Source organism: Sinocyclocheilus anshuiensis, unplaced genomic scaffold (genome assembly GCF_001515605.1).
Source record: "Sinocyclocheilus anshuiensis isolate Anshui unplaced genomic scaffold, SAMN03320099.WGS_v1.1 scaffold1625, whole genome shotgun sequence".
In the NCBI taxonomy this organism is placed as follows: domain Eukaryota; kingdom Metazoa; phylum Chordata; class Actinopteri; order Cypriniformes; family Cyprinidae; genus Sinocyclocheilus; species Sinocyclocheilus anshuiensis.
Window position 1 is genome coordinate 1,011,049 of NW_015539802.1, and position 14,496 is coordinate 1,025,544.

The 14,496-nt window shown below is 37.4% G+C and overlaps 1 protein-coding gene across 1 annotated transcript in view; it reads right to left on the reverse strand.

The window, feature by feature from the left end:
- The window catches only part of LOC107683889 (membrane-associated guanylate kinase, WW and PDZ domain-containing protein 2-like), an 85,466-nt gene that overhangs the window by 61,134 nt on the left and 9,836 nt on the right, over nt 1–14,496 (reverse strand). Inside the window, exons 2-4 of the mRNA XM_016479953.1 lie at nt 6,912–7,024; nt 6,578–6,754; nt 2,000–2,116 (exon numbers count right to left, since the gene is read on the reverse strand). Of these exons, the coding sequence (XP_016335439.1) occupies nt 2,000–2,116; nt 6,578–6,754; nt 6,912–7,024 (407 nt within the window). The remainder of the gene's footprint in view (nt 1–1,999; nt 2,117–6,577; nt 6,755–6,911; nt 7,025–14,496) is intronic.

A 14,496-nucleotide genomic window follows, 5' to 3' on the forward strand; every position in this document is an offset into this window, starting at 1 on the left:
CCATGTGAGAGCAGCACGTGTGGATCCTGAAGTGTGTTGCTGTATCACAAATGAAGCTTATGTGTGTTTTGGAAGAGCCAAAGACAAGCTCAAAGGCATGCCTGCAGTTATTGTTTGTGTGTTTGTTTGTGTGCGTCTCGCTCAGCAAGCAGAATGGCACACGGCGGGCAGCGTCAAGCTCGGCATGACCTACTTCACCATAAATCAGAGATTACCCCACTCAAGTCTACGCAACATTTCAAACACACTCCCACACATGCTCAAACACATATGCAGAGCCAGACGCCATCATGTCCTCTGGGTGAACCATGAGAACTGACTGAAAACTTTTCAAACAATGTCTGAGGAACAGTGAAAGAGAAAAACGGAGTGCCAGCCTCACCAGGAAGTTCCTGAAGTGGCCACGAAAGTTTCACAATGAATTCAAAGTCCCCTTAAGGCTATTCAGTTCACTCAGCGGCCATCTTGGTAACACTCCAGACAACTACTTTCTATGTAAATAATAGAAATCTCCAAAACTGTTAGTCAAAATTCTGCTTAAATAGTAGATTTCAAATCAGCAATAAAAATCTGACAAGATTGATCGACAGCTTCTTTAGCTCAAATCACACTATAAACCTTTAATTTTTAGGGTAATCATGCATTTAGAGTGAGCGTACTCGATCAAAAGTGGTGACTGGCTCTTTTAACTGAAAGGCAGGACTTATACACCTATGATTTCCCCCTGCTTTTATGTCTCTGGTAATAATTCCGCTGCAAAAACTAGCAGAACTTCATCTACTTAACAAAAGCTTATGATTTTGATGGAGGTTAATCCAAATCTGTGTCTTATCACTGCACAAAGATTAAAACGGGAAAGAAATTACTCAAAATATAATTAGGATTTTAAAGCTCAGGATAAAGGGCAGAGAAAAATTAAGCAACAGGGAGTTGAGCGGAACAGAGGATGTGAAAGAGAGACGACTGGTAGAAAAGAGCGTGAAAAGCAAAGTGAAAAGCATGGAAATGTTAAATGGAAAGGGTTTTCTCTCACAAAGCGTCAAAGATGTGCATTCAAAACACCACTGCTCATATTAGAGGATTGTGTAAAGTATAAAAACTGATTCTTCAAACATTTCTTGGCATTCACTAGAAAAATAACAACATGTTGGGACAGAGGATGAGAATGCCACGTAAATGACAGAAAAAATGGTTTATTTGTAACTATCTTCACCTTTCCCTTCTCTATCTCTCTTTCGTTCTCTCGCATCCTGCCTTTCTTGTCGCAGTGAAACCAGTTGGAGCTGTCAACACCTGCTTTCCATTAAATGGATCACACCCCAATTAACACTTCATCAGAAAAACTGCAGTACCTTGAGCTTGATCAGTCTGTGTGCAAGATGTTAAGAGCTGTTGCATGAAATAACAAGCTCATTTTCTAGTAGTTTATTGGGTTGTTTAAACTTGCGTGTGTATGTGTGTTTAACCATAGAAAATAATAATTACAAATGAATCAATGCAATAAGATTAAATGAAGCAAATGTAGACTTTTGCTTTGATTTTCCATTCTCAGATTTGTCTCAGACTCAGATAAAAGATATCTTAACATAAAATACTATAAAACAGTTCTTCAAATCTTTCTAAAGTCAAATTATCCCCATTAATCTTACCTTAAATCTTACTTAAATTCTTACCATATATAAACATTTTCTAAATAGTGATATATGTATCATGAAAATAGTGTCTCATTTAGTTTCATTTTTAGTTGTCTTAAGGATTCAAAACATTGCTCTGCTTGTTTAAGCATTCAGACACAGCAACAGATCATCCAATGATGTGAGTTTGGGGCGGGGCTATCTGTTTGTCTGACCAATGACAGAAGAGTGTTTGAGTGTCACTTTCTTATTCTGTCTGGAAAACTACACACTTCTCATTGAAATAAACATAAATTAGACCTCTATATAGATCTTTTTAAGCTTCAAAAGGGCAACTTCTGAACAGTATTTTTTGGGGTACTCACAGGGCACAGCTCTCAAGTAGAGGTTTTCTCGGATCACCTGCTGGAGTTGACTGTCCATTGAACCTGGTGTGAAACATTTGCTCAGATATAACCTTAGATCCTTGCATAGAGTTGAGCCTGGAAAAAGGAGAGAAAAAGAATTAGAAGGCGAAAGCTGGACAAGTGAACAAACAGAGACATTCTGATTTAACACATACAGTAAGAATATCCCATACATTAACATTTACAAATGAGACAATGTGCTTACCCAACTCAAAATCTGCAATTCAAAAAAACTGAAGAGCTTGCAAAAATAAACACACACACAGATAAATTCTGCCCAGTCCCTGGAGGCGGTATTGATTAACCTTTGTAGATATTAGAGGTGTTTCTAATCAATCAAATGAAGCCAGGTTTGTTCTACCTTCCAGCCAGAACTGCAAAGAAATGCTATCGAAGACTACAATGAATTCACGTGTTTATGGTCAGTATAATGCCGTATTGCGCTATGTAGAAACACATTCGGGTTATAATGAAAAGTGTGTGCCATACAGAGACGTTCTCCCACACACACATAGACAGCCTTGGATTAAAGTGAAAAATGTCACACACACAGTCTTGGCACGGATGCCCATTGCTCCACTCAACATGGCTGATCTCTTTATTTCATCTGCTGTGGTTTATGGTCTCTGATGACAGGCCACTTGGCTGTTATAGATGAACAGAGTGCCTCTCGAACCCATCAAAATGACAGACCCACCCCCACCCCACCTCTCTTAGTAATAAAACACAGCTCACAGTTCTCATAAAGGAACATAAGCCCTGAAACCACATGTGCGCGCGCACACACACACAGCATATAGGTATGAAATGACCGCTATGTTATTACAGGAGGATGCTATTGCTGGCCTGCTGCTCTCTCTGAACTCCATCTACTTAATTCAGCCAAATTAGTGTGGATTGCATTCAGTCAGGGATCTGTACAAATTTCACCGACACGTAACTAGTCCTGCATCGTTTGTGCTAAGAACATGGTACCTCAAATCATGTAGCTTGTTACTTTTCTAAACGTTAAGAAGATTTCTGACTGCTGGAACATACAACAAGCAAAAAATACAACAATCACATAGCAATGCATGCACCAAACACCATTCAGAACACCTTAGTAACCACATAGCAATGATCTGGCAACAACCCACAACACACTAGCAACCCCCAACTGCATAAAAACATTATAGGGATAGTTCACCCAAAAATGAAAATTCTGTCATTAATTACTCACCCTCCTGTTGTTCGAAACCCGTAAGACCTTCGTTCATCTTCCAAACACAAATTAAGATATTTTTGATGAGATCCAAGAGCTTTCTGACCCGGCAGACAGCAACGCAACTGACAAGTTCAAGGCCCAGAAACGCATTAAGGACATCATTAAAACAGACTGACACAGAAGAGAAGAAATTGTTGAATAAAGTCTTTTTTTGTTTTTTTTTGCATACAAAAAGCATTCTCGTAGCTTCATAAAATTACGGTTGAACCACTGATGTCACATGGACTATTTTAACAATGTCCTTACTACCTTTCTTGGCCTTGAATGTGGTAGTTGTGTTGCTCTCTATGGAGGGTCATAAAGCTCTCAGATTTCATCAAAAATATACAAAACAAAAAATAATAACACCTCAGCAACAATGACCTGGCGACCTCCTGGAACAACCTTGAACAACCAAAACAAACCATATCCTAGCAACCACACAGCAACACATTAATCATCTTATCGGAAACACCATAGAAGCCATCAAGAATACAGTAGAAACCACATAGCAACTTGTTGAAAACACTAGAAAGCTTAAAGGAAACAACAAAAATATTGTTCAACTGTAAAAGCACATTAAATGCCACTCAGAACTGCTCAGCAGCCATATTGCATCTATCTGGCAACCAAGGGTGCATTTCCCAAAAGCATCATTAGCTAACTATGTTCGTAAATTCCATTGAACTCTACTGGTAACAACAGAACTTGCAACCATAGTTGCTTTTTGGAAACACATCCCAGAACACATCACACATCATGGTGGCAAATCTTGCACAGGCAAGCATCACTCAATATAACATTTAGTTTATTAATTTATCATCCAGTATAGCAATTCAATAAATTGCAGAAGTGCAAAATCAACATGAAATATTGGAAATGAAACAGGACTAAATGAAGCAAATCCTCAGGCGTTCACTATGATCAGTTCCACTGTTTGAAAGACAGAGTTGCTTTTATAAAGACTTGAATGTATTTCAGCATGCAGGGACAGTACATATTGATCTTTTTTAAAATAGAAGTGCCAGAATTAGCACAAAGCTCCTCTTCTCTGTGGCCACTGCATTTATATAGGATACACAGGCAGATCAAAGGACGATATTAATAACAGAACAGGATGCGTAAGTCTGCATTTCTAGGTCTATGAGATATTCTCATCAGCTAATGCAACATACAACAGTGAATTATAACCTTACTGACAAAGCTCAATTTAATACTCTGCAGTTAGTATTTGGAGGTGTTAGAGGTGTGAGAACAGCAGAGAGAGAGAGAGAGAGAGAGAGAGAGAGAGAGAGAGAGAGAGGAGAAGAGAGAAGAGGGGGAGGTAGAGGACTACCTTGCTCATCAATCTAATAGAGGACGGAGGAAGTCATGGTCAGGTGTGACAAACTGGTTGACAAAAAAAAATCATCATGCCATGTCACCTTGTGATAAATATCAGCGCCCCCTACAGGTGACATACAACCCATGTGACATCAATACCACAATCCTGCAACCAGGGACCAAACTCTTTATATGAACAGTTGACAAAGATGGATTTTGTTCTGCTTCAGAAAACCTTTTTTTTTTTTTTTTTTTTGCTGTCGGAGAATGTCATACTGTTATGACATTAAGGCCCGGTTTCACAAACGGGGCTTAGCTTAAGCCAGGACTAGGCCTCAGTTTAAATAAGATATTTAAGCAACTTTTACAAAAATGCCTTAGAAGAAAACATTACAGGTGTACATCTTGACAGAACAATTACACTGACAAATTTTAAGAAATGTCAGAGCAAGATATTTTCAGTTGAGACAGCTCAAACATGCATTTTAGTCTGGTACTAGCTTAAGCCTTGTCTGTGAAACCGGGGGTCAGAACCCTTGATATAGTGGTATAGTTAGGAGGACTAACATTAACACAAAAATTTATCAATTTACACTACTGTTCATAATTTTGGGGTCAGTACGATTTTTTAATAATAAAATCGTTTTTTAAATAAATCTCTTGTTTAATAAATCTCTCACCAAGGCTGCTTCCATTTGATCAAAAACTTGTGTTGGTATTATTAACTAAAACTGATAATATTCAAATATTGAATTATTGAATTGAAATAAAGCTGAATTAAACGTTTTAGTTGATGTTCAAAAATGAGTAAAGCTGAACCTGAAATAAAATTAAAGCTAATAATAAAACAAAGCTTATAAAAATGACAAAGGCACATAACAAAATTACTAAAACGTGAACTAAAATTAAACTGAAAATACAAAAATAAAAGCTATAAATAATATTTAAAATTATACTAAACTAACTGTCAAAAATACAATAAAAACCGTAATATTGTGAAATATTATTACAATTCGAAAGCAATGGTTTCTATTTCAGTATATTCTGAAATGTAATTTTAAATGTGATGGCATGAATTTTCAGCATCATTACTCCAGTCTTCAGTGGCACATGATCCTTCAGAAATCATTCTAATGTGTTGATTTGCTGCTCAAAAAACATTTCTTATTATTATCAATGTTGAAAACAGTTGTGCTGCTTAATATTTTTATGGACACCATGATCAAAGGGTTAGTTCACCCAAAAATGAAAATCAGGCTGTGTTTTACTCACCCCCGAGGCATCCTAGGTGTATATGACTTTCTTCTTTCAGACGAATCCAGTCGGAGTTATATTAAAAATTGTCTTTGATCTTTCAAGCTGTTTAATGCCACTCAGCGGGTGTTGCATGCATCAGTCCAAAAGAACTTAAATAAAAATCGCCCATCCATAAAAAAAAGTGTCTCACATGGCTCCGGGGGGTGAACAAAGGCCTTCTGTAGCGAATCGATGCATTTTTGTAAGAAAAATATCCATATTCAAAACGTAATAATCACTTGAATCTAGCTTGCGCTTACTGTTGTAAACGGAAGCAGTTCCGGGGGAATGACGTATGAGGTCGGCTTTGCGCATGCGCAGCTCAGAAGTGACGAACGCGGAAATGCAGGGGAGAGATCAAAACAACGGACAAGAATTAGAAGTACAAAACTAGGATTTGTAAAGAAGAAGGTCAGAGGATTTCGATATAAGCTAAGAGGAGACTGGTTTTCCTTTGGACTTTTTTAAAAAACAGCATTTACATGAAATAGTAACCTTTTGTAACGCTCTAAACGTCTTTACTGTCACTTTTGATCAATTTAATGTGTCCTTGCTAAATAATTAACAAGGATCACTAACAGCGATAAGATACACCACTGGAGGAAAAAAAATATTTAGAGAACAAAAATCCATGTTCAGCCCAGACAATTGAGAATGTACAGTTCCAACAGTACCTGGAGACACTGTCTTGATGCGGATTGGATGGGGGCAGGAGTTTAGGAGCCCACGCACATCTCCTAAAGTCAGGCCCAAAATAGGAGTTCCCCCGATTTCTAAGATGATATCGCCAACTGTGATCCCTCCCCCTGCTGCAGCGGTGATGAATGGGAACTCTCCATAATCAGCCCCGCCTCCGATGCCAATTCCCAACTCTCCAGAGCTGCCCACCAGCTCCTAAAGTCAGGCCCAAAACAGGAGTTCCGCCGATTTGTAAGATGATATCGCCAACTGTGATCCCTCCCCCTGGTGCTGCAGTGACGAATGGGAACTCTCCATAATCAGCCCCACCTCCGATGGCAATTCCCAAATCTCCAGAGCTGCCCACCAGCGGTACGAAGGTCTCCTGCACTTTAGAGCGCCAGTGCAGCTTCTTTACTGCAACCTTAGACATGGCCAACGAACTGACAGAGAAACACAGAGAGAGGGGGATATAGACACAGATTAAATTCATGTCAGTAGGGACTAAATATAGAAAATCTAATGCAAAACATTCAGTGTATTGATATGTTCAGTACTTGTACATGTTGTAAATATGGAAGACTGTCATATGGGTTTTAAAAGACTAGTAATCACTGAATATTCATTTTTGCATGAACTATTTCTTTCTTAAATCTGGCTGAGATGGAGCAGATAGATCAGAGAGGGCAGGAGGCCAATATGTGCCTAAACAACAAGAGTGTGCCCTCATTTCTATGTGTGCTGTAAGGAGCCTCCAGACAAATCAACAGATGCCGTCTCAGTGGGAGGCACAATGAACACAAACCTGCTTCATCGAAACAGGTGGAGGAGCTCTTCAAGGCAAACATGTCATTTGAAGCAACCCCTCAACAAAAAAGCTACTATGTGCCAAAAAATATTTCACTGAAGACATGCGTTAAAATGTATGTATTATTAGATGCTATTGTATGGGATAGCAAATACCGGTAATCAAACTCTGATATATTTGAAAGTAAGATTTCACAATCTCTAAATGTTTGTATTTAGTTTATATCTCATGATTCAGACCATTCCGTTTTTTTTCACCAAGAAATAAAAAATAAAAAAGGTAATGCTGACCTTTTATCTAACAATTCAGATTTTTCTTCTCACAAATGCAAGTTTATATTTCACAATTCAGACTTTTCTTCTCAGAATTGCAATTTTATATCTTGCAACTGCAAATTGTAAACTCACGAGTTGTGAGTTAACATCTAGCAAATGACTTTTTTCTGCATTATATCTTGCAAATCTGAGTTTATCTTGCAATTCTGAGAAAAAAGAATTGCAAGATAACGTCTCTAGGTTACGTATGTAACCATGGTTCCCCGAGGGAACGAGACGCTGCGTCGAAGTCGCTTTGGGAACGCCCTTGCGTGATGCTCGCAATAGACTTTTTCATGATTGTTTTTTATATATGCTTATACGGACAGACAACAGTAAATAGACAGACACATACACAGCTGGTTTGCGCTCTGCCGGATGCGCTTTTATACTTTCTGGTGCTTACGTCACCCCGCTCGTGACGTCTCGCTACTCCATTGGACTGATTTGACACGTGCTTCAGAACGCGGTCACGCAAGGGCGTTTCCAAAGCGACTTCGACGCAGCTCGAGTTCCTGAAGGGGAAACTCAGATTTGCAAGATATAATGCAGAAAAAAGTCATTTGCTAGATGTTAACTCACAACTCGTGAGTTTACAATTTGAAAAAAAGTCAGAAATTTGTAAGATAAAAAGTGACAATTACCTTTATTTTTTTATACTGTGAAAAATGCCTTTTTATTGATACCGTATTATCTAATGCAATAAAATCAATGAATACATTTTTAGTGTGGCTTAATTGACTAAATACTATTTTGGGCCACTTCACAGTGTTTTTTCAACAAATCCCCCAAAACCGTCCTACTGTGAGCTGGGCTCTGTGATATTAGGCTGCATATACAAAACTACTATTGCATAACGTAAACACAAAGATTACTGGAATGATGGTTTACAGCTGTATTATAATGATACAGCTGTGTCTGTTCTTCATGTAAACTCTTCATGCAATGTAGCATTTATTAAACTTCTCATGCAATAATTAAATGAAAATTAATTTAGTTAAATTAAGTTAAATTAGCTATGTGGTTGTTGGAAATGGTAAAATATGCTTTTAAAGACATGTAGCAGGGTAATACCATGTATTCCTTGAAGCAAATAGTTCAATTTAGCAAGAAAAATGTTTTTAAAAATATTTGTACACTGTAAAAATATTTCAAAGTTGTAAATAAAATAGTGCTGTCAAACGATTAATCGATTAAATTTACATAATATATATGTAGTGTGTATTGTGTATATTTATTATGTATATATAAATACACACACATACAGTATATATTTAGAAAATATCTATGTATTTACATGTATATATTTATAATCATGTAATTTAATTTATATATAAATATATTTAATATATAAACAACATATTTTTCTTAAATATATACATGCATGTGTGTCTATTTATATATACGTAATAAATATACACAGTACACTACACACACAAATATTATGTAAACAAATACTTTTATTTTGGATGCGATTAATCGCGATTAATCGTTTGACAACACTAATATAAAACAAAGATTATTGGAGAGTATGTTTTACAGAAAAACGCCGTTTCATTTTTCCATGTTTAATTCATTGTTACTTGCCTTTTTTGTAATTGTTTGTCAAATTTACTAGCCATTTCAGAGTGAAGATGTTTCTGAATCATTTGTTTTTTCTCTGTGCAATAGGCTACTTCTCACATTATACAGATGAGAACAATCCATTATTAAATATAGGCCAAAAAACAAATTAACTTCAAACGTTTTCAATGGAAATTTTAATAATTAATCAGAGGAACAAAACATTTTAACCCAATTCTTACTTGGCAACATTTACAGCGTCAAATTCAAAGGAGTTTCAGCTTTCTTTAGTAAAATTCAAGTGGACACATCCGATGTAAAGGTGACAGACCATGATTTAAAGAGACTACGATTTTTAAATCTCAGTGCTTGAACATGCAGAGATGCCCCACTAACTGACAGTTGGCCAGGCTCGCGTGAGGGGCAGGTGCAGTCTGAGTGAGAGCGCCTTGAGACATGACAGTATTGGAGCAGCGCTGTCATTCCCTCGCCAGCCCCGTCCAATCTCTTACTCGGGAGCGACTTTAAAGCGGCAATGATGTGTAGAATAGATGTCCGGCGAGAAACAGATAGGGGAAAGAGAGAGATAATCAGAGAGGGAGATCAAGACAGGACAGATGGCGAGGGAGCACGAGGGGCTGACAGAATGAAGGAATGAACGTAAGAGGAGGGCGAGGAGTCGGGTCACGGAGGAAAACGCCAAGGTAGGTTAGTTAGAGGACTGATGCCAGATAGAGCGGGAGATAGCGGGAGACAAGAGAGGATAAGGATTAGATAAGATGGGGAAAAATATGTCTGTGACAGCCAAAGGGGATAAAGCAGATCAAGTGGTCAACATGGAAAAAAGAGCAAGACCACTGCCTTACAAATATTTGCCTTGCAAACCATCATTTTGCCAAAACTACTACAGTAATTGTTACTCTTTCAGTGCCATCATAACATTATAATTTCTATAGATTGTTTAAAGGAGATATTAGTATATTACAGATCATAGGTTTAATGATTTGACGTGTGCTTTTCACTTAGTGGATAATAAAATTGTTGAAAAAAATGTCAACAAATAGTTAGCAACCACCTAACGACCAAGCAACTAGCTAGCAACCACCTAGCAATGCCTTAGCAATGCCCCTAGCAACCAATTAACCACCCATAACACCCAAGAAACATTCTAAAAATGCCCTAGCAACCGAGTACCCACACAGAATCCTCTAGCCATACACTAGCAACCAATTAACCACCTAGAAACCATCTACTATCCACCCATAAACCACCCACCCATAGTTTTAGATTCTGACCAAACTTGGTATATGTTATAACAAGCATGACCTGAGAGCAAATGAGTAGTTTCGGCACAGCGCCACCTACTGGTCAAAATATATAAAATATTTGACATTTCTGCTTATAACTTCTGACCTATTTGGTCAAAAATAAGATTTGGTCTCATTAGACAGCATACTGGCATACAAAATTAAACTGTTCTCATAGCCTGGCCTAACTGGTGTTCAGCTGGTTTAGCTGGTCAGCAAGTTGATCTCCTCAGCTAAAAAATGCCCAAACCCCCATTAAAACAGTGCTCTTAATTAAAACTCTAACTAAAAGCATTAAAAAAACAGTTTTCAATACCTGCAATAAAGCTGAAATAAAATAAAATATAAAGATGAAAAACATAAATTAGAAATGTTGAAAAACTAATTGACAAACTAATTGACAAACACCTAACAAAATCACTCAAACTAAAATGAAAATGTAAATTGAAAATATAAAAATAAAAGCTAATTCAAAATATCAATAAATATTATAACAGTATATACATAATAGCACTGCTCTAAAACCAGCCAACAGATCAATCTGACTAGACTGGGACTTTTTTGTCTGTCTTTTAAGATTATTCAGGTTTTTAAATATAAGATGCTAAAAAGCTCCCTGTGGATAAAAAGGTCTGGTTTTACAACCATAAAACATGATTTATAGTAAAGCAGCACATGAGTTAGCTTCCAGCACCATCTTACACTTTCCTCTTAATTGTCTCTCTTATGTTATTACCACCGGGGGGTCTGAGAAAGATCAATACACCCTAATTGGTGATCGATACAATCCTAACCAGGGGTCAGACGGAGGAGCAGTCAACCTGACTGCGGCACAGTAGTAACCACGGTTACGCCGTCCGCACGTCCCCTCAGGCTGTCCTGCCCACCAGGCTTAATGAGGCTAATTAAACAGCACGGGGACCATCTGAGGAGACATGACTAATTGTTTCCAGTTGAGCGATTGGCTGATCGGTCATTTATCCAGCCCCACCCCCCTGGAGATCTGGCAGCTGATAAGAGGAGTCTTTTTTTTTTTAACAGCTACGGAGACAGAGATAAACTGAGCCAGGCTCCACACAGGCTGCCATTGGCACAGGAAGAGGAGTCGTGGATATGACCTTGGAGCAGGAGAGCTCAGGTGTCCACGGATAGAGGGGCGGGATAACACTAAAATACACTCTCTTCCAGTGGATAAATAACTTTAGAAAACATGTCGAGAAAATTAGAAGAGAAAATTAGATATTAAGGTCTATGGGTAGGGCTGAGTGATTTGTTATGTGAGCAGAAACACATATATGTTGTTATGCATGCATACAGATACACACACACACACACACACACACACACACACACACACACACTGTACCCCGTTTCCTCTTTTCTGTTCTTTCTCTGTCCAGCTGTGTGACCTTCTGTTGGGACAATAACTGCATGATTTTTGCACATGAAGCAGGGATGCATGCAGGTCCACTTTATAAAAAAATGCATTTATTTCTATTCATTAATAATAATAATTATTATTATTATTCATAAATAAATAACACAAACAGATAAACAAGCAAATAAATAAATAAATGACATTTGACGGATAGATAGATAGATAGATAGATACCTGCTAGAACATTAAAAATGGAAATAATATACTTAAATAATATACTTACAGGTAAGTGTTTTCAAACACTTAATTGGATGTTATTTACAATTAAATGAAAATGTACTATAGTTTACATTTCATATTAAATGCAATTTGTTTAACTTTAGAGTGTTTTTTGACCCAAGCAGGAATTAAGTACATCTTTATATGTAATTTCATAATTCTATTGTCTCTGAAATATGGTTAAAGCATACTGTATTGATGTGACAACATAAGACAGACAGACAGACAGACAGACAGATAGACAGACAGATAGATAGAGAGATAGATAGATAGATAGATAGATAGATAGTCTATCAGCCTAATGCTGTCCATCTATTTGTTGTATATGTGGCAAGATCAAGCAAATATATTGCTAGGTACACACTCAAATGTCTAGAGGTGTCTTTGTGTGAGACAAACTGTCAAGTCTGGTTGGTTTGAGACATCTCGTGCTGTCAGACACACACACAGAGCAGAGGTTCTGGTTATAAAGCTACACATCTTCACGCTCTAGACTGTCAACCTTGCTCAGCGGCATTAGTTGCATTTATATTCAAAGGTTGAATCTCTGTCTCTGGAGATGAAAAGCCTCCTTGTCATTGCTACAAATATAAAGAGCATTTTGATCTTTCTCTAGGGGACATAAATACTTTTGATGCGTACATATGTACATTCATTTTCATTCAATTCTGATTATTTGTCATTACTGATAGTGGCAAATTTACTTGCATCACCCAATCTTACAATTACAAACAACGTGATTATAATTATTATTAGCTTAGATATTCTATACTTTCCATATAGTAGATTTTCTGCTTTGGAAACGCTGTTTTGTCACATCAATTCCAACTGGCTGAACTAGAAACGCTGGTGGCTCTATGAAGATACTACATATTTTACATGTAGTGTTGAAAATGCTGACCCTTAAGGTCAGGAAAGAGCTGACCACCCCATATCCGTTTTCGCATCCACCCCTCTGTTCTGCTAGGATGGCTCACCAATGAAATTCCATACAGTCCCAGAGCAAAACAATCTGTCACATCTACCGCCATTGTTGTTTTCTCTCTAAATAGATCTGTTTCCTCATAAGACCTATTTTTGGATCAATCTTTATTCCAGGAACACCCATGGCATCTCATTCATGCAACATGAATAGCTAATGCTATAGGCTATACATTGCGTGTGCCAGTGAAACTAGTATAGAGTCATGTAATGGGGCGCTGTGTGTCTGCTCGTGGTCAGAATGTGAAACAATGGATGTTCATCTCTGTATTCATTATCATAGCCAACCTTACCCTGGGCCACTGGCTTTTTAGAGACTACTGAATTCAAGTGTCACATTGTCGGTGTTCAATGAAAAGCATCCTTGGAATGCAGACTTTTCTGGAAGGAAATCATTAAAGAAATAGTTCACCCAATTATGAAAATTTGCTTAAAATTTACCTCAGGCCATTCAAGATGTAGATGATCTTGTTTCTTCATCAGAACAGATTTGGAGAAATTTAGCATTACATCACTTGCTCACCAATTGATCATTTGCAGTGAATGGGTGCCGTCAGAATGTGATAAAAACATCACAATAATCTACATGACTCCAGTCCATCAGTTAATGTCTTGTGAAGTGAAAAGCTGCATGTTTGTAAGAAACAAATCCATGATTAAGACGTTTTTAACTTCAAACTGTTGCCTCAGGCTAAGATTCATTCATCTTGTCTGACTCAGGAGAGAAATAGGTACAGATCAAGCACCGTAAAACAGTTCTAAACAAATATTTTGTTTTGTTTTGATGTGAGAAGACAACAGAGCATGAACTTTTTCACTGGAGAAAGCATTATCATGGATTATGGACTATTTTGGCCAGAAACAACAGTTTAAAGAGCAGGTCATATGGGTTTTTGAAAAATATCTCTTTTGCAGTTTATAACATAGCTATCCTTAAATGAAAACAATGTTTTTAATCAAAAAAGTGCATGATAAATAAAGATATTGTCCCTCAAAAGAAAGAGTCGATTCTGAATCGCCTTAACGAGTCGTCATATTTTCGAATCTTTTGCCTGTTACCGGTATACGGAAAACAATCTGCAAAGTTTTTAATCAAAAAAGTGCATGATAAATAAAGATATTGTCCCTCAAAAGAAAGAGTCGATTCTGAATCGCCTTAACGAGTCGTCATATTTTCGAATCTTTTGCCTGTTACCGGTATACGTCACTGGGTAACACATTTGCATAATCCCCACCTGCCCGCGAAATACGAACAGAGTCTGACCTGCCCACAAACACTTCTGCT